This window comes from Oncorhynchus gorbuscha, linkage group LG17 (assembly GCF_021184085.1).
Source record: "Oncorhynchus gorbuscha isolate QuinsamMale2020 ecotype Even-year linkage group LG17, OgorEven_v1.0, whole genome shotgun sequence".
Lineage (NCBI taxonomy): Eukaryota > Metazoa > Chordata > Actinopteri > Salmoniformes > Salmonidae > Oncorhynchus > Oncorhynchus gorbuscha.
The window spans coordinates 22,848,750-22,872,099 of record NC_060189.1 but is presented as its reverse complement, the minus strand read 5'-3'; the positions used below and the strand labels follow the sequence as shown (position 1 = coordinate 22,872,099).

General features: G+C 50.2%; 1 protein-coding gene across 1 annotated transcript in view; it reads right to left on the bottom strand.

Annotated features, from left to right (window-relative positions):
• The window catches only part of LOC124001573 (ryanodine receptor 3-like), a 170,997-nt gene that overhangs the window by 34,016 nt on the left and 113,631 nt on the right, over positions 1-23,350 (bottom strand). The window contains 14 exon segments of the mRNA XM_046308480.1: positions 164-384; positions 2,297-2,466; positions 3,485-3,605; positions 3,808-3,916; positions 4,065-4,251; positions 6,615-6,750; positions 6,896-6,999; positions 9,864-9,996; positions 10,742-10,856; positions 11,025-11,298; positions 19,371-19,505; positions 20,243-20,345; positions 21,829-22,029; positions 22,487-23,303. Of these exon segments, the coding sequence (XP_046164436.1) occupies positions 164-384; positions 2,297-2,466; positions 3,485-3,605; positions 3,808-3,916; positions 4,065-4,251; positions 6,615-6,750; positions 6,896-6,999; positions 9,864-9,996; positions 10,742-10,856; positions 11,025-11,298; positions 19,371-19,505; positions 20,243-20,345; positions 21,829-22,029; positions 22,487-23,303 (2,826 nt within the window).

Sequence of the window (23,350 nt, the reverse complement as noted above, 5' to 3'; positions counted from 1 at the left end):
CTGCAGACAGAGGACCAGACCAGGGAGGGAACAGGAAATCAGAGAGAGACTACATCATGACCCAGGATAATACTGTATCTGTTTGGCTTAGGTGTTTCAATGGCCACACAGTGAGCTTATCGCTTCCTTGAGGGGTGCTAATGTACATAGTGGAACTCCTTACTTGCAGACGGCCAGCAGACACTCCTCGATAGCGTCTCTCTGGGCCTTGGTGAGCGAGCGGCCCTTGGACAGCCTGTAGATGGTGTGCAGTGTGGAGTCAATGAGCACGGCATAGTGCTCTGTGCCAGCGAAGTGGGGGGCACAGCGGGTGAGCAGGGGTAGCATGGCAGAGCCGATGTACCTGTTCATGGCCAGAGCTGTCTCTGTGGTGCTGAGTACCTCCTATAGGGGAGGGGTCAAAGGGGAGAGGTCAACACAACACAGTGTCACACAGCAGTTCTCACAACCCAGGCACAACTTCGACTGTTCCACAATCACTATCAATAGGTGTGTCAAAGATAGACTATATCACCTCCACCCTACCTGACATCCTAGACCCACTCCAATTTGCTTTACCGCCCAAATAGGTCCACAGACGATGCAATCTCAACCACACTGCACACTGCCCTAACCCATCTGGACAAGAGGAATACCTATGTGAGAATGCTGTTCATCGACTACAGCTCAGCATTTAACACCATAGTACCCTCCAAACTCGTCATCAAGCTGGGTCTCGACCCGCCCTGTGCAACTGGGTACTGGACTTCCTGATGGGCCTCCCCCAGGTGGTGAGGGTAGGTAACAACATCTCTACCCCGCTGATCCTCAACACGCACAAGGGTGCGTTCTGTACTCCCTGTTCACCCACGACTGCGTGGCCACGCACGCCTCCAACTCAATCATCAAGTTTGCGGACGACACAACAGTGGTAGGCTTGATTACCAACAACGACGAGGCGGCCGCCTACAGGGAGGAGGTGAGGGCCCTCGGAGTGTGGTGTCAGGAAAATAACCTCACACTCAACGTCAACAAAACTAAGGAGATGATTGTGGACTTCAGGAAACAGCAGAGGGAGCACCCCCCTATTCACATCGATGGGACAGTAGTGGAGAGGGTAGTAAGTTTTAAGTTCCTCAGCGTACACATCACAGACAAACTGAATTGGTCCACCCACACAGACAGCATCATGAAGAAGGCGCAGCAGCGCCTCTTCAACCTCAGGAGGCTGAAGAAATTCAGCTTGTCACCAAAAACACTCACAAACTTCTACAGATGCACAATCGAGAGCATCCTGTCGGGCTGTATCACCGCCTGGTACGGCAACTGCTCCGCCCACAACCTTAAGGCTCTCCAGAGGGTAGTGAGGTCTGCACAACGCATCACCGGGGGCAAACTACCTGCCCTCCAGGACACCTACACCACCCGATGTCACAGGAAGGCCATAAAGATCATCAAGGACAACAACCACCCGAGCCACTGCCTGTTCACCCCGCTATCATCCAGAAGGCGAGGTCAGTACAAGTGCATCAAAGCTTGGACCGAGAGACTGAAAAACAGCTTCTATCTCAAGGCCATCAGACTGTTAAACAGCCACCACTAACATTGAGTGGCTGCTGCCAACACACTGACTCAACTCCAGCCACTTTAGTAATGGGAATTGATGGGAATTGATGTAAAATATATCACTAGCCACTTTAAACAATGCTACTTAATATAATGTTTACATACCCTACATTATTCATCTCATATGTATATGTATATACTGTACTCTATATCATCTACTGCATCCTTATGTAATACATGCATCACTAGCCACTTTAAACTATGCCACTTTGTTTACATCTACTGCATCTTGCCTATGCCATTCTGTACCATCACTCATTCATATATATGTATGTACATATTCTTTATCCCTTTACACTTGTGTGTATAAGGTAGTAGTTTTGGAATTGTTAGGTTAGATTACTCGTTGGTTAATACTGCATTGTCGGAACTAGAAGCACAAGCATTTCGCTACACTCTGCTAACCATGTGTATGTGACAAATACATTTGATTTGATTTTTGAGATATTCTTAGCTGACTCCACATAGACACTCAGCTTTAAATACACGTTTTAAACTCCCTCTCTCACACACAAGCCTTCAATACACAGCCTCCACTCCACTCCACTCATCTCCCACATCCTTGAATACCTCAACCCACTTGTCTGATAAACAATGAACTAGATGCCAAAACAAACAACTTGATGCCTTAGCCTAATTTGTGGTCTTCCACATCTCCCACTTCTCAGCTGAGGGTGAGCTCACCACTCACCGTGTCCAGAGAAGCAGAGGCTTGCAGGTCGGGCAGGAAGCCCACGTCCAGCAGCTGAAGTAGGAAGCTTTGGTCCTCAATACCATAGACCCGGTCCAGGAACAGCACCATGGGGGCCTTGTGGTCCGGGCAGAAACTGGCTGCCATATCAGGCTCTGTCACAGTGCCGTCTAAGAGGAAGAGGAAGAGAGAGAGCGAGACAGAGAGAGACAGAGAGAGAGAGGGACAGAGAGAGAGAGAGACAGAGAGAGAGTGAGGGACAGAGAGAGAGAGAGAGAGAGAGAGGGACAGAGAGAGAGAGAGAGAGAGAGAGAGAGAGAGAGAGAGAGAGAGAGAGAGACAGAGAGAGAGAGAGACAGACAGAGAGAGAGAGAGAGAGAGAGAGAGAGAGAGAGAGAGAGAGAGAGAGAGAGAGAGAGAGAGAGAGAGAGAGAGAGAGAGAGAGAGAGAGAGAGAGAGAGAGAGAGAAAATAACATAAAAGGGAAAGATAGACAAAGAAAGAGGATATAAAAAATAATGAGATACACAGAGGACAACAAAAGAAGAAGATGAGGTGGGTCTCTGTATAAATAGGACTTGTGTAAATATGTTTTTCTTGCAGTATTCAAACAGGGAGACCTACCCATACATTATAGCAAGCCTCATCTGAAAGGCATGCGAGTCCAGATAATTAATGTGTATTCATTAGCAGCAGTGCAGCTCGTGAGAGGGTTTCTGGGGAGCGAGGCATGGCTGAGTTATTCAGTTGTTGGCCTGCCGACAGTGCTCGTTGTGTGGCAGCACTAGCTAGCAGCGTTTTAAGATCCGAGTAATGCCAAGCTTATGCAGAGCAATCAATAGAGAAAAACACCCGGCAACAAAAATGAGAGGCAGACGAGGAGAGCCGTGGGAGGTAGAAAGCCTTGGTTTGATTAAAAACACATGAATTGTGAGCTGGGATCAAAAGCACGGCACCACCATTTAAACGATTAAGTTTCATACTTCATCATTTCTACCTCAACCAATTCATTATTTAGATCACTTTTTGTTGTTTCTAGACTTCAGAGAGTAAAGTGTGCATGCCATTAGATCACCACGACGGCTGAGTGATTTGGGATTTTATTGTGTGTTGTGTGTTGCTATTGTGTGCTGTTGTGTGTGCTGTTGTGCGTTATAAGAGCTGAAGTGGGAACTGGGCAGTCCTCTACCTTTGTGGACGACAGGCATTTTGAGGGGTATGCTGATGATGCCCACCAGGTCTTCAGTGGGCACAAGGGAGCGCAGGATGGCACGGATTCGCAGGGCCTCCCCTTTACCCTTGTTGATCAACTGAAGGAGGAGGAGGAAGGAGAGAAGGTCATTGGTCCTATTGAAATCTCACTGGTGGAAAACAGACATTCATTCAATCTTTATTTATCCAGATGAGTCAGAGAGAACAGATGCTGAGATGTCTTGTATGCAAATTAACCTCTCAGAGTAGGTTAGAGTACAGGTGATCTGTGACAGGAGTGGGACCATCAGCTAAACTCACGTGCATCTCTGGGGCACAGCGTCCCAGTAGGTCGATGAGGGCAGAGTAGAAGGACATGATGGCATTGCCCATATGCACCACCTCTTCCTCCTCATCGTCCTCAGCAGACCTGCCCATAACAAAACCAATGAGAAGGTCTTCTGGGCCTTACCTTGCCATCTCAACTAACTCATGATGATCTTACAACGTTTACTTTGTGATGTTCTATGCCGTTAGCTCTTGCTTTATAGCTATGGCAGGTACAGTATGTAGCTTACACGTCAGAGCTGACCCCCTTGGCGGAGGAGGGCAAGTCCACAGCAGGGTTATCTGCGATTTTGATGGCCTCCTTCATGGCTGCCAGCAGCCCGTTACCCCCCTCTCCTCTCAGAGCCGGGCCAAAACACTCTGGACGCCTGATCAGTAGCTTCACCACCACACTGGAGTTCTCCTCCACACTTTCACCTGGAACACACACATGCATTTGTTACACACACACACACACACACACACACACACACACACACACACACACACACACACACACACACACACACACACACACACACACACACACACACACACACACACACACACACACACACACACACACACACACACACACACACACACAAGATGTCGACACAAGATGCACATAAAATGCATTGGCAGTGGAAAAACACACACAAATTAGGCACACAGTACACACACATGCACATCAACAACTGATATGAACAAAATACTCCTTTGGGCTCCCAAACACCTCGGAGGTGAACAGCACCAGACATAAAGCTCATCTAGTGAGTGCTTAACAATGTATCGCCACTGTTTTTGGTCCATCACTGTCAGGAAGCAATTAATGGCTGCCCTGCTCTTTCATCCAGGAGCAGTTTCCAATATTCACTCTCTTTAGTGAGATCCTGTTCCTCCACTGAGCTCTACTGACCTTGAGGCTGTGGCTCCTATCAGCTAACCCCCTCAGGCAGTCTAGCCTGCCCAGCAGGATCCACACAGACAGGCCATCTCTAAAACGGCTGTCATGACGTTGCCCTCTTTGGGTACAGACCACTGCAAATCTACCAAAACCTGGCCGTCCCTCTAAACTTTCAGCTCATACAAGGAGAAGACTGATCAGAGATGCAGCCAAGAGGCCCATGATCACTCTGTATGAACTGCAGAGATCTACAGCTGAGGTGGGACACTCTGTCCATAAGACAACAATCAGTCGTATATTGCACAAATCTGGCCTTTATGGAAGAGTGGCAAGAAGAAAGCCATTTCTTAAAGATATCCATAAAAAGTGTTGTTTAAAGTTTGCCACAAGCCACCTGGGAGACACAGCAAACATGTGGAAGAAGGTGCTCTGGTCAGATGAAACCAAAATGGAACTTTTTGGCAACAATGCAAAACGTTATGTTTGGCGTAAAAGCAACACCCTGAACACACCATCCCCACTGTCAAACATGGTGGTGGCAGCATCATGGTTTGGGCCTGCTTTTCTTCAGCAGGGACAGGGAAGATGGTTAAAATTGATGGGAAGATGGATGGAGCCAAATACAGGACCATTCTGGAAGAAAACCTGATGGAGTCTGCAAAAGACCTGAGACTGGGACGGAGATTTGTCTTCCAACAAGACAATGATCCAAAACATAAAGCAAAATCTACAATGGAATGGTTCAAAAATAAACATATCCAGGTGTTAGAATGGCCAAGTCAAAGTCCAGACCTGAATCCAATCGAGAATCTGTGGAAAGAACTGAAAACTGCTGTTCACAAATGCTCTCCATCCAACCTCACTGAGCTCGAGCTGTTTTGCAAGGAGGAATGGGAAAAAATGTCAGACTCTCGATGTGCAAAACTGATAGAGACATACCCCAAGCGACTTACAGCTGTAATCGCAGCAAAAGGTGGCGCTACAAAGTATTAACTTAAGGGGGCTGAATAATTTTGCACGCCCAATTCTTCTGTTTTTGATTTGTTTAAAAAGTTTGAAATATCCAATAAATGCTGTTCCACTTCATGATTGTGTCCCACTTGTTGTTGATTCTTCACAAAAAAAGACAGTTTTATATCTTTATGTTTGAAGCCTGAAATGTGGCAAAAGGTCGCAAAGTTCAAGGGGGCCGAATACTTTCGCAAGGCACTGTATATCGATTCCAATTGTTCCCGAATGAGTGAGTGTTCATGTGCAAAGGATTAGCATTTCAATTGTTATAATTACCACTCTGTAGTGACTTCTCAGCTGACTCCCCCCTTTGTCCACCAAGCCGCGATGCCGGTTTAGCCCACTAGGGCACATTCCCCTGTCATTCCTTGTAACCATATTTACCTTGTTTGTTTATGCATTTTTGTGAATTACTTAGTTAGTAATAAATAAATGATTTAAGAGAATTGTGTATGGATGACTCATAGTGAAGACTGGGTTCGTGCAGATAACCAACAATTTACGACGTTTGGAACGAGACTAATGTGAGGTAAAATAAATAATTCATTAATTCGAAGACTAATTGATCAGATATAAAATATCTGAAAAGTTATTATTGGAAATGATAACTTTGTAATCTGAATATTTTCCTTGGTGCCCCGAATTCTGAGTTAATTACAGTTACATGATTCATCAGTTTAATCGCGTAATACTAATTACAGAGAATCTTTGATAAAAACTAAAAGCCTTCATTTAATGATAGTAAAGACACGACACTGCCCACCCCTGGTATGGAAGGCACAGTACAGTACATTACCAAGCAGCATCCTCCACTTTACCCTACAGAGACCAAGGTTCAGTACAGGAGCTGCTGACAGTCATTACAGTACAGTGCCCCACCTACCATTGACGAATACAGCGAAGCGCAGGAAGGAGAGGTAGCGCTCGCCCTCTATGGGGTTCCAGCCGATGTCAGGGTAACCTTTGTCCAGCAGCATGGGACAGCTCTGGAGCCCACAGCCTGCTAGGTACGTCACCACCTGCGACACACAACCAGGACAAAACAAAGACAAGCTTAGCAACAGCCACATGGACTGAGGATACTCTGAAACACATAGACACAAAAACCCAATTCTAATGCACACACACCAACACACACACATCCAATAGAGACAGTATCCCTACCTTGTCCAGGTCGGGCTCTTCCAGGGCCAATGCCAGGCCGTTGTTGTCCATCACAGAGGAGGCAGCCACGTCTAGAGGAGTCGAGCCTCTCATGGCTGGGGATGCTACGGGGAGAAACCATACATAGGATCCAAGTTAATTATTCATTTCTCACAGGTATTTACAACAATTCTGGTGTTCAGAGAATGATTCTCCAGTCCACAAAGTCAGAGGTTCTTCTCATTGAGATGGGAAGTTGTGGGAGTAACCTAAAGCCAACAGCAGGTGGCAGCATTACACTCTCATGATGAACCAGGACCAGACTCTGATTGGACTGTCAGACTGTTCATCTGTCAACAGCTGATACTGAGCTAAACCAAAATGTCCAGCTCATATTGGCAGTAATGACACATACCTTCTATTGTTTATTTAAGCTCATTAAAGCAGCAGTATATTTCACTATCTTTGTTTTCATAAACAGAAACATAAATGTGATTTTCCTATGTCAGAGACTCTCCATCAACTCAGGGGTGTAGAGTACTGAGAATGTGATTTCCATCAACCCCCAGCAAGTGTATCCACCAGCCCCAGCTCTACCAGAAGCAGTGTACCCCAACCCCAGCTCTACCAGGAGCAGTGTACCCCAACCCCAGCTCTACCAGGAGCAGTGTACCCCAACCCCAGCTCTACCAGGAGCATTGTACCCCAGCCCCAGCTCTACCAGGAGCAGTGTACCCCAACCCCAGCTCTACCAGGAGCAGTGTACCCCAGCCCCAGCTCTACCAGGAGCAGTGTACCCCAGCCCTAACAGGAGCAGTGTACCCCAGCCCCAGCTCTACCAGGAGCAGTGTATCCCAACCCCAGCTCTACCAGGAGCAGTGTACCCCAGCCCCAGCTCTACCAGGAGCAGTGTACCCCAGCCCTAACAGGGGCAGTGTACCCCAGCCCCAGCTCTACCAGGGGCAGTGTACCGCAGCCCCAGCTCTACCAGGAGCAGTGTACCCCAGCACTAACAGGAGCAGTGTACCCCAGCCCCAGTTCTACCAGGGGCAGTGTACCGCAGCCCCAGCTCTACCAGGAGCAGTGTACCCCAGCACTAACAGGAGCAGTGTACCCCAGCCCCAGTTCTACCAGGAGTAGTGTAACCCCCGGCCCAGTTCTACCAGGAGCAGTGTACCCCCGGCCCAGTTCTACCAGGAGTAGTGTACCCCCGGCCCAGTTCTACCAGGAGCAGTGTACTCCCGGCCCAGTTCTACCAGGAGCAGTGTACCCCAGCACTAACAGGAGCAGTGTACCCCAGCCCCAGTTCTACCAGGAGTAGTGTAACCCCCGGCCCAGTTCTACCAGGAGCAGTGTACCCCCGGCCCAGTTCTACCAGGAGTAGTGTACCCCCCGGCCCAGTTCTACCAGGAGCAGTGTACCCCCGGCCCAGTTCTACCAGGAGTAGTGTACCCCCGGCCCAGTTCTACCAGGAGCAGTGTACTCCCCGGCCCAGTTCTACCAGGAGCAGTGTACCCCAGCCCCAGCTCTACCAGGGGCAGTGTACTGCAGACCCAGCTCTACCAGGAGCAGTGTACCCCAGCACTAACAGGAGCAGTGTACCCCAGCCCCAGTTCTACCCCAGGAGTAGTGTACCCCCCGGCCCAGTTCTACCAGGAGCAGTGTACCCCCGGCCCAGTTCTACCAGGAGCAGTGTACTCCCGGCCCAGTTCTACCAGGAGCAGTGTACCCCCAGCCCAGTTCTACCAGGAGCAGTGTACCCCCACAGTTCCCAGGAGCAGTGTACCCCAGCCCCAGTTCTACCAGGAGCAGTGTACCCCCAGCCCAGTTCTACCAGGAGCAGTGTACCCCCGGCCCAGTTCTACCAGGAGCAGTGTAGCCCCAGCCCCCGGCCCAGTTCTACCAGGAGCAGTGTACCCCCCCCGTACCCCAGCCCAGTTCTACCAGGAGCAGTGTACCCCCGGCCCAGTTCTACCAGGAGCAGTGTACCCCCGGCCCAGTTCTACCAGGAGCAGTGTACCCCCGGCCCAGTTCTACCAGGAGCAGTGTACCCCAGGCCCAGTTCTACCAGGAGCAGTGCCCCAGTTCTACCAGGAGCAGTGTACCCCCAGCCCCAGTTCTACCAGGAGCCCCAGCTCCCTCTACCAGGAGCAGTGTACCCCAGCCCCAGCTCTACCAGGAGCAGTGTACCCCAGCCCCAGCTCTACCAGGAGCAGTGTACCCCCAGGCCCAGTTCTACCAGGAGCAGTGTACCCCCAGGCCCAGCTCTACCAGGAGCAGTGTACCCCATCCCCAGCTCTACCAGGAGCAGTGTACCCCCCGGCCCAGTTCTACCAGGAGCAGTGTACCCCCAGGCCTAGCTCTACCAGGAGCAGTGTACCCCCCGGCCCAGTTCTACCAGGAGCAGTGTACCCCCAGGCCCAGTTCTACCAGGAGCAGTGTACCCCCAGGCCTAGCTCTACCAGGAGCAGTGTACCCCAGCCCCAGCTCTACCAGGAGCCCCCCGGCCCAGTTCTACCAGGAGCAGTGTACCCCCAGGCCTAGCTCTACCAGGAGCAGTGTACCCCCGGCCCAGTTCTACCAGGAGCAGTGTACCCCCAGGCCCAGTTCTACCAGGAGCAGTGTACCTACCAAGGCCTAGCTCTACCAGGAGCAGTGTACCCCCAGGCCTAGCTCTACCAGGAGCAGTGTACCCCCAGGCCTAGCTCTACCAGGAGCAGTGTACCCCCAGGCCTAGCTCTACCAGGAGCAGTGTACCTACCAAGGCCTAGCTCTACCAGGAGCAATGTACCCCCAGGCCTAGCTCTACCAGGAGCAGTGTACCCCCAGGCCCAGTTTTACCAGGAGCAGTGTACCCCCAGGCCTAGCTCTACCAGGAGCAGTGTACCCCCAGGCCCAGTTCTACCAGGAGCAGTGTACCTACCAAGGCCTAGCTCTACCAGGAGCAGTGTACCCCCAGGCCCAGTTCTACCAGGAGCAGTGTACCTACCAAGGCCTACGCTGCTGTTCTCAAGAAGGTAGCTGAGGTGGTCAAACATGGCCTTTTGGTTCTGACGACTGATCCTGCAGAAGTAACACAGGAAGCGACAGCAGCTGGCCACCATCTTGGGGAACGCTATCTCCTGAGAGGAAAACACAGAGACTAGGGTTGATGAGGCACAACCTGTCCAATTCTCACTATAAAACTGAGACTCAGCTGACATTCTGACAGCTATGCATATTATTAGTAGATAAAACTTGAAACTACTAGAAGTTAAACTGTTGAAACTAGAAGACCTAAAGGATAAATACAAGCTTAACTCATGTGATCATCAAAAAGAGACAAATAGGCAGGCAGACAGACGAGAGGGTACAGTTACAGTATCACTTTATTCCGTGCTTGTGTTGGGTCTACTGACTACTAACGAATGTCTAAAAAGGCCTGCCATGCCATTCCATGTTGACCCCCCCTCTGTCCTTCCTCCATCCCCAGGCCGGGCTCTATACCCCAGTGTCATGGTAGAGAGCCGTCAGCCTGTGAGAATAACCACCTGCTGTGGTGCATTTATTACTGCCCTCCCCTCCTTTCCCATACACACACTCAGCCTCCCTTCTACATGCAGTACAGCCTCCCTTGCCTTGGTTTGTAGCACATACACATTGGAGCTCTGGAAAACCTGTTTTTCAAATACTGTATACAACCAATATTTATTCTCAAGTGTGTTTATTAAAGTCATTCCCCGTAATTGGCCATTGTGTTGTGTTATGCTGCATCTGACGCCTACCCAGTAGCCACACAGTGCTAGTTGAATCTCTCATCAACAACTGTCATGGATGCTGTGATACATCAGAGTCTCCTCTATCATCCGTAGCAGTACTGAACTGTACCTGGGACTTGCCTCCTCCCAGCACGTTGACCATCACCTCCATCACCGTCTCATGCATGCCTAGAACACGCATCAGGTTGGGGTGCTGGTAGAATATCTTGTTGTTCATGATGTCACTGGATGGAAATACAAAACACAGAATACTCAGAACAGGTCAAATAATACTTGGAACAGTGATTGAGATCATTATTGTATCTTAAATTAAGCATTGGTACTTTAAAGCTCCCTGGTTATCAGACTATATATGTTCGTGCAGTAGACTGTGTCACTGACATGTAACCTACCCCAGGCCGTCGATCATGAGCTTCTCCTCCTCCTTGCCCATGCGTACGGATAGCAGTGATCTGATCTGACCCAGAGAGGCCAGCAGGTTGATGGTGTCCTGTATAGAGGCAGCACTGATAGTGTAGCTCTTCCTCATGGCCCGGAGCAGCTCTCCAATGCTGTCGTACTGTCTCCTCAGCAGGCTGAACATCACTCTGACAAGCTCGGGGTCCTGGACGTGACACTCCTGAGCCCAGCTCACCATGGTCTGGGAGATCAACTCCTTCAGGTTGGCTAGAGAACAGACAGCAGAACCTTGTTATCTCCTTTACATGTTTAGGATATGTACTGTACCGCCACATTTTTTGTAACCTTTGTCATATAGTGGTATAGTAAGAAGTCCTAACATTATAGTGGTAAAAACAAGAGCAGTTTACGGAAGTACAGTAGATGGAACTAGTGTGTGGGAAGTGAGCCTTTTCAAAGAGGTTTGTAGGCAATGCTTCCTCTAAGTGCAGTAGCCCCGACTGCCTCCCCGAAACTGCCTCCCCGAGACTGCCTCCCCGAGACTGCCTCCCCGAGACCTCCTCCCCGAGACCGCCTCCCCGAGACCTCCTTCCCGAGACCGCCTCCCCGAAACTGCCTCCCGAACCTGCCTCCCCGAGACTGCCTCCCCGAGACTGCCTCCCCGGGACCGCCTCCCCTAAACTGCCTCCCCGAGACCTCCTCCCCGAGACAGCCTCCCCGAGACCTCCTTCCCGAGTCCGCCTCCCAGAAACTGCCTCCCCGAGACTGCCTACCCGAAACTGCCTCTCCGAGACCTTCTTCCCGAGACCTCCTCCCCGGGACTGCCTCCCCGAGATCTCCTCCCCGGGACTGCCTCCCCGAGACCTCCTCCCCAAGACCTTCTCCCCGAGACTGCCTCCCCGAGACCTCCTCCCGAGACTGCCTCCCCGAGACCTCCTCCCCGAGACCGCCTCCCCGGGACTGCCTCCCCGAGACCGCCTCCCCGAGACCTCCTCCCCGAGTCTGCCTCCCGGGACTGCCTCCCCGAGTCAGCCTCCCCGAGACCTCCTCCCCGAGACTGCCTCACCGAGACCGCCTCCCCGGGACTGCCTCCCGAGACCGCCTCCCCGGGACTGCCTCTCCGAGACAGCCTCCCCGAGACTGCTTCCCCGAAACTGCCTCCCCGAGACCTCCTCCCCGAGACCGCCTCCCCGAGACCTCCTTCCCGAGACCGCCTCCCCGAAACCGCCTCCCCGAAACTGCCTCCCCGGGACCGCCTCCCCGAAACTGCCTCCCCGAGACCTCCTCCCCGAGACCGCCTCCCCGAGACCTCCTTCCCGAGACCGCCTCCCAGAAACTGCCTCCCCGAGACTGCCTACCCGAAACTGCCTCCCCGAGACCTCCTTCCCGAGACCTCCTCCCCGGGACTGCCTCCCCGAGATCTCTTCCCCGGGACTGCCTCCCCGAGACCTCCTCCCCGAGACCTTCTCCCCGAGACTGCCTCCCGAGACTGCCTCCCCAAGACCTCCTCCCCGAGACCGCCTCCCCGGGACTGCCTCCCCGAGACCGCCTCCCCGAGACCTCCTCCCCGAGTCTGCCTCCCGGGACTGCCTCCCCGAGTCAGCCTCCCCGAGACCTCCTCCCCGAGACTGCCTCCCCGAGACCTACTCCCGAGACTGCCTCCCCGAGACCTCCTCCCCGAGACCTCCTCCCCGAGTCTGCCTCCCGGGACTGCCTCCCCGAGTCAGCCTCCCCGAGACCTCCTCCCCGAGACTGCCTCACCGAGACCGCCTCCCCGGGACTGCCTCCCGAGACCGCCTCCCCGGGACTGCCTCTCCGAGACAGCCTCCCCGAGACTGCTTCCCCGAAACTGCCTCCCCGAGACCTCCTCCCCGAGACCTCCTTCCCGAGACCGCCTCCCCGAAACCGCCTCCCCGAAACTGCCTCCCCGGGACCGCCTCCCCGAAACTGCCTCCCCGAGACCTCCTCCCCGAGACCGCCTCCCCGAGACCTCCTTCCCGAGACCGCCTCCCAGAAACTGCCTCCCCGAGACTGCCTACCCGAAACTGCCTCCCCGAGACCTCCTCCCCGGGACTGCCTCCCCGAGATCTCCTCCCCGGGACTGCCTCCCCGAGACCTCCTCCCCGAGACCTCCTCCCCGAGTCTGCCTCCCGGGACTGCCTCCCCGAGTCAGCCTCCCCGAGACCTCCTCCCCGAGACCGCCTCCCCGGGACTGCCTCCCCGAGACCGCCTCCCCGAGACCTCCTCCCCGAGTCTGCCTCCCGGGACTGCCTCCCCGAGTCAGCCTCCCCGAGACCTCCTCCCCGAGACCGCCTCCCCTGGACTGCCTCCCGAGACCGCCTCCCCGGGACTGCCTCTCCGAGACAGCCTCCCCGAGACAGCCTCCCCGAGACTGCCTCCCCGGGACTGCCTCCCCGAGACTGCCTCCTCGAAACTGCCTCCCCAAGACCTCCTCCCCGAGACCTCTTCCCCGGGACTGCCGCGCAGAAATATCATCCCACAGAGCACGAGATTGAACTTCACTCAACTTTTTAGAACAGTGCTCACCAAGATGTCCATCGCGATCGCCTGGTTGACCTCTAATGCATTCGTAGTCGATCGCCAAACATTTCTGTAAAAACCCAATAATAAAGCCTTGTGTTCCTATTCTTTTTATTTGTCTCAAGCTGTAGGTGCACCTGATTCAGATGCCCTGTGTGCCGGGTAGGCCAATTGTTGCCATTTTCAACCATTTCATGAAGGTACAATGAAGACATTCCAGAGAGCAAATGAAGTGCACTAGAGGCCAACCGCTGGCCAATCGGATGGCTGTGTCTGCAGTAACGTAGCAGGTACAAAAGTTCAGTACAGCAAAGTTGATGCTGTGAGATTTCAAAACTTTTAAAACCATGACTAGAGAAAGACTGTCAATGAATACATTAAAGAGCTGCAGTTTATACAGTGGGGCAAAAAAGTATTTAGTCAGCCACCAATTGTGCAAGTTCTCCCACTTAAAAATATGAGAGAGACCTGTAATTTTCATCATAGGTACACTTCAACTATGACAGACAAAATGAGGGAAAAAAAATCCAGAAAATCACATTGTAGGATTTGTTATGAATTTATTTGCAAATTATGGTGGAAAATACGTTTTTGGTCACCTACAAACAAGCAAGATTTCTGGCTCTCACAGACCTGTAACTTCTTCTTTAAGAGGCTCCTCTGTCCTCCACTCGTTACCTGTATTAATGGCACCTGTTTGAACTTGTTATCAGTATAAAAGACACCTGTCCACAACCTCACAGTCACACTCCAAAGTCCACTATGGCCAAGACCAAAGAGCTGTCAAAGGACACCAGAAAAAAAAATGTAGATCTGCACCAGGCTGGGAAGACTGAATCTGCAATAGGTAAGCAGCTTGGTTTGAAGAAATCAACTGTGGGAGACCACTGATAATACTCCATGCAAGATCTCACCCCGTGGGGTCAAAATTATCACAAGAACGGTGAGCAAAAAGAACCACACGGGGGGACCTAGTGAATGACCTGCAGAGAGCTGGGACCAAAGTAACAAAGCCTACCATCAGCAAGGGCATTGAAGATGAAACGTGGCTGGGTCTTTCAGCATGACAATGATCCCAAACACACCGCCCGGTCAACGAAGGAATGGCTTCGTAAGAAGCATTTCAAGGTCCTGGACTGGCCTAGCCAGTCTCCAGATCTCAACCCCATATAAAATCTTTGGAGAGAGTTGAATGTCCGTGTTGCCCAACAACAGCCCCAAAACATCACTGCTCTAGATGAGATCTGCATGAAGGAATGGGCCAAAATACCAGCAAAAGTGTGTGAAAACCTTGTGAAGACTTACAGAAAACGTTTGACCTCTGTCATTGCCAACAAAGGGTATATAACAAAGTATTGAGATAAACCTTTGTTATTGACCAAATACTTATTTTCCACCATAATTTGCAAATAAATAAATAAAAAATCCTACAATGTGATTTTCTGGATTTTCTTCCCTCATTTTGTCTGTCATAGTTGAAGTGTACCTATGATGAAAATTACAGGCCTCTCTCATCTTTTTAAGTGGGAGAACTTGTACAATTGGTGGCTGACTAAATATTTTTTTGCCCCACTGTATGAGTGAGTTCATGTTTAAGTTCTCGCTCAGCCCTATGCCAACACTTTTTACTCAACACTTTTATAAGCCATAAAATGTGCCTCCTTCCTATTTCTACTCAGTACTCAGTGAATGAGTAGGAAAGTGTATCCGTAGGCTTGTGTTGTCGTTGTTATTAGCGGCTTGGGTCTTTTTTTTAAAATTGAAGAACATTTCACTTTCTCTGTTCGTAGGAGTAACAACATGAATTTGTGCATGAGGCAGACATAATGCCTGATTTTTGCCGTGTCCCTTTTTGGTCAGTGTCAGTGGAGGAAACGGAGAGCGTAGAGATGTTGAGAGGCGGACCATCAGTCTGCTGCTCTCTCCCTCCGCTGAGACAGACCATCAGATACAGGCACCATCAACCCAGAAAAATACAAATAAAAAGCAAATGATTTAAATGTATCCTCACTCAGCTGTGCTTCACAAGTAATACAACAATGGATCTATTACCGGCGTGATCATATAGACTACCTCAAACTTTGAAATAGAATATAAAAAAATGGGCCACACAACAATGCATTGGCATGGAAATTCAAGCAAAGCCAATATGCATTGATAATGTATTAGCCTACAAGGACACTGTTAAAACTGTAACTTAAAGCAGGTACAGCCTCAGAGTTCACAGTAAACGTGCGCTGGAAGTTGCACAGAAGATCTGACACTTCCTCAGTGCTGAATTCATTTTTAGGGAACATTGCTTGTAGGTATACATATCGATGGCAACGTGCCTGGGTGTCATTATGTACAGAACAGAACAGAACAGAGAATGACCCTCTCTAGACGTCTTTAAAAAAAGTGAGTGAGAGACAGAGCAGGGTTCTTCAGACCCTTCAGTAGCAGCCCTGGTCACAAAGCCCCATCACTGCTGTTAAAGAGACTTGACTAGCTGATCCTACTTGTCACCATGCAAGAGTGATGAAAGGGAAGTCATTGAAAGACTCAATTCAGAACATGATAAGACCTGGAATTAGAAGCCGCTGTCTCTCTCACTTTCTTCTTGCCTTCACAAGGCTCCAGTCTGCTGAAAGCAGAACTCTGTCTGTGTATCACACATAGCAACAAGTCTCTTCTCAAAAGAAGAGGTGATGAATTATATGAGCAATGTTAATGTCATTGTTTTCCGTGACTTGTCAAGAAAACACTTTTGCTGGTTCATTCATGAAAAGGCAACAGTACATTCACGGCGGAGCGGAATCGAAGCTCTATTATGTAAAAAAGTGACTCACTGGGAGAGTAAGAGGTATGAATAGTACTGTACCATATCCTGCTGCCTCTCCCGGTCAACCGAGTCATTGTTTAGACAGCTCATATGAAGGGAACCTTTAAGGCTTCATTAAAATCAGATCAATAGGCCTGTGGTGGTGGAAGGCAGTTTGTAGCGGTGGTGTGTGATGTGTGTGTGTGTATGTGTGTGCGTGTGTGTCTTCCAAGCTTAGGTAGCCTCGCCAAAGGGAGAACAGTAACCAATTCAGAGCAGTGGGGAAGAGACACTTTGCATGCAATCAATAATAGTTGTTTTCAAGCAGAGCAATCAGGATGCTGTGTTTTTAGGTCTCTGTTTCTGCTGGTTGGTTGATTGGCTTGGCTTGTACTCCACAGAGTAAAACTCTCAACACTGGGTTGTCAATCATCACTATAGCTCACACCACAGCTCACACCACAGCTCTCACCACAGCTCACACCACAGCTCACACCACAGCTCTCACCACAGCTCACACCACAACTCTCACCACAGCTCACACCACAGCTCTCACCACAGCTTTATGTGCCCCCATTGACAGGGAGCACACCAATTAGAGGGGCTTGCATTGCTGAGGTGCTACAGTACCTGAGGGAGAGAAACAGGTGTAGGGACAGGGGCTGCAGAGGGCCCATAAAACGCCTGGCTAAATGTAATTGGACCCCTCAGCGATGAGGACAGGGGGCTGCACAGGAGAGCTTTGGTCACTGCTGAATTAGATGGGTAAGGGGGGGGGGGGTGTATCTGGTAGGAGATGATTAGTGGGACTTCTCCAAAACAACACCTCTGGGCATTCTGGAAGGTCTATCAGGATGGAAGTGGTCACTGAAGTGGCATCCAATCACTGCAGTGCACCCGTTCCTTTATTCACTTCAGCATCTTGTCCTCCACACTTCTATTCAGAGGTCATAGAAGTACGAACCCTGAAGCCAGTCTGAACCCAGTACGAACCCTGAACCCAGTAGGAACCCTGAACCCAGTCTGAACCCAGTAGGAACCCTGAACCCAGTCTGAACCCAGTAGGAACCCTGAACCCAGTCTGAACCCAGTCTGATCCCAGTAGGAACCCTGAACCCAGTCTGAACCCTGAACCCAGTCTGAACCCAGTAGGAACCCTGAACCCAGTCTGAGCCCAGTCTGAACCCAGTAGGAACCCTGAACCAAGTCTGAACCCAGTAGGAACCCTGAACCCAGTCTGAACCCAGTAGGAACCCTGAACCCAGTCTGAACCCGGTAGGAACCCTGAACCCAGTCTGAACCCAGTAGGAACCCTGAACCCAGTCTGAACCCAGTAGGAACCCTGAACCCAGCACAGTTAGAATAAATCATGTCTGGAAAAAAAACAGAGAACAGGGGCAAAAAAATATCCAAACAAGTGTTTAAGTGGAAACACACAACCTCTATATTCATGTCCTCTCTCTTGTGAGATCAATAGTGGAGAGTCTCATATGGTCCACATCAGGGCCAGTCTAACGGTCTGGGGACAGATTGCCTTTCACTGTCTGCATTCACTGTTGCATATTCCAGACCAAATTTACCTGCCGCAAATTGGGCACTTGTCCTTGCCAGCAGCACTATTATTATAGGCAGTGAGGTGTACCCATATTGGTTTGGGGTCAGGAAAAGTGCAAACATGTTTTCCTTTGAATGAAATGTACTGATCTCAACTACAAGTGTAGCCCATCCTGGATACATACCACAGGAGAACGGAGCGTATGGAATGGTATCAACCACATGTTTGATGTATTTGATACCATTCCACTTATTCCATTCCAGCCATTACCATGAGCCCATCCTCCCTAATTAATGTGACACCAACCTCCTGTGCTGGATACAGAGAGGCTTCTAAACTCAAGATAGGGCTTTCATTTTATTGATTGCTTTATTGTCTTACGGGGGAGTAAAATGATAATTAAACGCCATAAAAGGTTTCAATAGAATTGTCCCGATAATATGAAGGATTCTGATATGGTGAAACAGTGTTGTGACAGTGGTCCGTCCTGAAGGACAGGGAGGGAAGGATTCTGCTATGGTGAAACAGTGTTGTGACAGTGGTCCGTCCTGAAGGACAGGGAGGGAAGGATTCTGCTATGGTGAAACAGTGTTGTGACAGTGGTCTGTCCTGGAGGACAGGGAGGGAAGGATTCTGCTATGGTGAAATAGTGTTGTGACAGTGGTCTGTCCTGAAGGACAGGAAGGGAGGGAAGTGATTAATGGCAATCAGTGAATTAATTAGTAGCCTCTGATATTGCATTGTACTTGAAGAATGTCAGACAATTTCCATACTGGTACAGAGCTCTGCATTTGTGTATATTTGTGTGTGCCTGTGTGTGTGTGTGTGTGTGTGTGTGTGTGTGTGTGTGTGTGTGTGTGTGTGTGTGTGTGTGTGTGTGTGTGTGTGTGTGTGTGTGTGTGTGTGTGTGTGTGTGTGTGTGTGTGTGTGTGTGTGTGTGTGTGTGTGTGTGTGTGTGTGTGTGTGTGTGTGTGTGTGTGTAAGATCAGGATGTAGAAGCCTGAGTTCTCAGTGCAGTGTTTTTCTCCTCTCTCTCTGCAGAAGAGAAGGAGGACTCACTGCCAGGCAAAGCAGCCAATCCTCTACCGGCTCAACATTACCATAATAACATTGAAAAAGACATTGAAATGGAAATGGATGCAACTGGGTGTCTGTGCTACTACATGCCAGACAAATGGAACAGGGCTTGTATGCAGGCATCACTATTCAGCTGCTACACGGCTCCTTTCAATTTCCCCGTCCACCTATGTTAGCCAGAGAGAGTAAACAGTGGCTTGTTCAGGAGAAAAATAGGATAACCTCCAACAAAGAGCCCATTAGGAAACGTGTGTTATTACTGAGAGACGGTATTATCTTCAGGGACTACGGGAATGAGGTGGACTCCACAGTCACCAGGTCATGTTATTGCTGGCTCTGACATAGCTGTAGAAGTAATAGTCTTACAGGGGGCTTGTTGTTCCTGCTCTGTGGGCTCCTCTTCAGTCTTCAGAGGTTGACCTTTGACCTTGTAGACCAGGGCCAGCAGACGACCTTTAATAGACGTGTCCTGGTCATCTTCCTCTTCCTCCATAGGGATTCCTACACAAGCACACGGCACAGAGATGAAACCCATATCCCACTCCTGGACAAATGTTGCTTCCTAGCGGTCAATCTAGCGCCATATTTCAGATGTATTACAGGTTTTCTTTTGCTAGCGTTATTTTCTTCCCTCTGTGTCCTTCCTTTTTATTTCCCTGCAGTCTCCATTCTACGGTGCTGCATTATGTCAGAGTAGTGCAGTGTGACTGTAGAAGACATTACATTGGTATAGTTCCCCCCCCAGGACCAAGCCTTTAATTATTTAGCAAAACATTCAGACGTCAGAGCAATCTGGAGAGGCAGTGAACTATAAGATATCTGCAGAGATAGAGAAGCCTTCTATTCTGCCGAGAAACACACCGGAAGCTCTAATACAACATCCCCTGTACTTCAAACCAACCTGGAGAGCTCAGGCAATACACGGACATTTACAAGGATACAGGATGAGAGCAAGCTATATTACACCGTTTGTCAAGTAAAAATGCTATTATGTTGACTCTTGTTGTGTGTGTTTTATCCAGTCCTATTTGGACAAGCATTGTGGCCCCTTTGCTGTAAGTAAAGTACATCTCCAATGCTGGCATTTTTGTTTTCGATTAATTCCACAGCTCATCTCTACGGTATCATTTTCCGCCACAGACCATTTGATGCTGACATGAATTTTGAATCCTAGTTAGAGGGCAGGTCATAATCTCCATCTCCAGACTGGTCATATGAAACCTGATGGTGCTTTTTACCACAGTGCAGCCGCAGCTCGTTGTGGAAGGCATAGAGCTCCTCCTGAATGTCCTCTGGACACGGGCAGTCCTCCCCCGTACTGAAGTTCAACAGCATGTTAATCTGAAACACACATAGACTGTCATTTAGACCACGTGACTGTGCTACACGATGGCCCTTCACACTTTATACATCAATAGTTCAGAGAAAATAGCCAAGCTTGTGTGCAGTAGGAGAAGTTGAAGGAGCCAGGTAAAAAGTCATTATAGTTTGTGAAAAGTGCTGAAGTGAGCAGGGAGCTGTGACCCTGACATACTGTGGATGAGATGAGGGTGATCTTCCCTCCTGTCTGGCAGGGCCGGGGTGGGGCGGGTCGTAAAGAGCCCTGGTAAACCTGAAGTGACAATGACACAGCAGACAGGGATGGATTCCCACAGCCTTGAGGCTGGGCAGCGAAGGGACATGCACAAATGAAAGATCTTTGGGGAGCTGTCAGACTTGTTATAGAGCCGGTCACTAAGCCTCACTCAGTCACTCCGGGCCAGCTGTGCTCTCCACAAATGAAAGATCTTTGGGGAGCTGTTAGACTGTTATAGAGCCGGTCATTAAGCCTCACTCAGTCATTCCGGGCCAGCTGTGCTCTCCACAAATGAAAGATCTTTGGGGAGCTGTTAGACTGTTATAGAGCCGGTCATTAAGCCTCACTCAGTCACTCCGGGCCAGCTGTGCTCTCCACAAATGAAAGATCTTTGGGGAGCTGTTAGACTGTTATAGAGCCGGTCACTAAGCCTCACTAGTCACTCACTCCGGGCCAGCTGTCCTCTCCACAAATGAAAGATCTTTGGGGAGCTGTTAGACTGTTATAGAGCCGGTCATTAAGCCTCACTCAGTCATTCCGGGCCAGCTGTGCTCTCCACAAATGAAAGATCTTTGGGGAGCTGTTAGACTGTTATAGAGCCGGTCACTAAGCCTCACTCAGTCACTCACTCCGGGCCAGCTGTGCTCTCCACAAATGAAAGATCTTTGGGGAGCTGTTAGACTGTTATAGAGCCGGTCACTAAGCCTCACTCAGTCACTCCGGGCCAGCTGTGCTCTCCACAAATGAAAGAACCCAATGACACAAAACCAAAGGGAATTTAAGGAAAAGGAAGAAATCAATTACCCATGAATGTGGAAAAATGACTGAACACTCCCACAACTCCCACCAAAATACTCTCTTTTTAGTTTAGAGTGGAGAGGCGGCCAGAGGATCACTTTGAGGTTTATGAGAACAATGTGCCCTTGTTGCAGTGTGTATGTGTGCGCACACTCGCTTAGGAGCAGCAGCCTGTCCTGTGTTAATGTGCAAACACTTCTATCTAATACTCGTGTAACAAGGTTAACACGCACAGATGTCTGCAGTCATCCCAGTCCTCATGAAGTGGGCAGCATTTCAAAAAGCCTAACTCAATTACAGAGTTACGGCCACGTCCGAAAGTCTGTGAATAAAACTGCTTGCCTGTGACTTTCTCATCCTATGACTCTACAGGAGAGAGATGATAAAATCACCATTACCTACATCTTTAACTAGGAGGCCATCCTAGGTTATTTCTATTTCAGTGTGTACCTGTTCTTGGGGAGGGGAGCGGAACTCCTTGGTCTTCTTGGCGGTGATGGCAGCAGACATGTTGAGGGCCAGCATCAGCTCGTTGTACCTGAACTTCTGGTTGTACTGCAGCTTGGAGACAAAGCTGTCTGAGAAGGACACGATGGCCTCGATGCGATGCTTCAGCTCACAGTCACAGAAGTAGTGAAGCAGCTCACACATCTACGAGAGAGAAAAACACATAGAGACAATCTGTCAGCCTCCACATTTAACATCAGCTGGGATTTGGACACACAGAAATTCATTAAACATTTTGATTTAACCTTTATTTACCTAGGCAAGTTAAGAATAAATTCTCATTTACAATGACAGCCTACCCCGGCCAAACCCTAACAGGGACGACGCTGGGCCAATTGTGCGCCGCCCTATGTTGTGATACAGCCTGAAATCGAACCAGGGTCTGTATTGACGCCTCTAGCACTAAGATGCAGTGCCTTAGACCGCTGCATCTAATGACACATACTGTATCTGAGTGGACTCATGAGAAGAGAAATCACTGATACAGAGACATTACATGGTTAAGTGACTTTGGAACGGACTATAAATATCAGTGCATTTTGCAGAACATGTGATTGAAAGACTAGCTGAAGTAGGGACTCTGTCTCAGTGACCATGTTACCTGTCGTTTGACTGGCTCAGGCAGCCTCTTCTCCAGCAGACCTTTGATTGGCTGCTTGACCTCTTTGGCAGCCTCCTCCTCCCCGGCCTCCACCGCCTTCTCCTCGGCACCTGTCAGTCCCTCCTTCTCCGCGGCCTCCGTCACCGCGGTGGCCGCCTCCTCATGATGCTCCGCGAACACGTTGGGGTCGATAAGCAGCAGGATCTTATGAACGTCCTGACTGCCCAGCACACCCATGGTGAGCAGCGTGCCAATCAGCCTCAGGATGGGCACAAACTGGTACTCCACGCTGCCCCCTACAGGGTCTCTGATGTGATGCCCACCGCCCTGTACGGCCTCGGTCAGCATGGTGATGGCCTTCTCCTTCAGGGCATCCAGGGGGATTTGGGGGCTGTACAGCTGCTGCTCCCTCTTGGTGCTGATGAAACAGGGAGGGTAGAAGTTGAGCCGGGGCTTCAGGGAGGTGCTGAGGCCCACGCCGGGAGGAGAGTGGTGCTTGGTGGCATCGGAGAACAGGCGGATGCTGCGAGTCTCGGCAGTGACAGGGATGATGAACTCGTTGTTCATCATGAGGCGGGCCTCCTTGGCCGTCTCCAGATGAACACTGATCAGGACGTTGTAGAAGCCCTCACGCAGCATGCCCGACAGGTACTGGTTGTCGATGGTGTAGAGCAGCTGGGATTGGTCTAGGTGGCTGCAGAGGGCGTGTGCTACACGGGTATTACCCAGTGCACACAGGGCACAGTAGAGCTTCAGGGTGTGGTAGTGGAACGTCCTCAGGTCCTCCTGCTCAGACAATTCCATGATGTCAACACACCTGGGGGAGGTCAAAAATGCTGTGTTTGGTAGTATACAGGAGCGCTT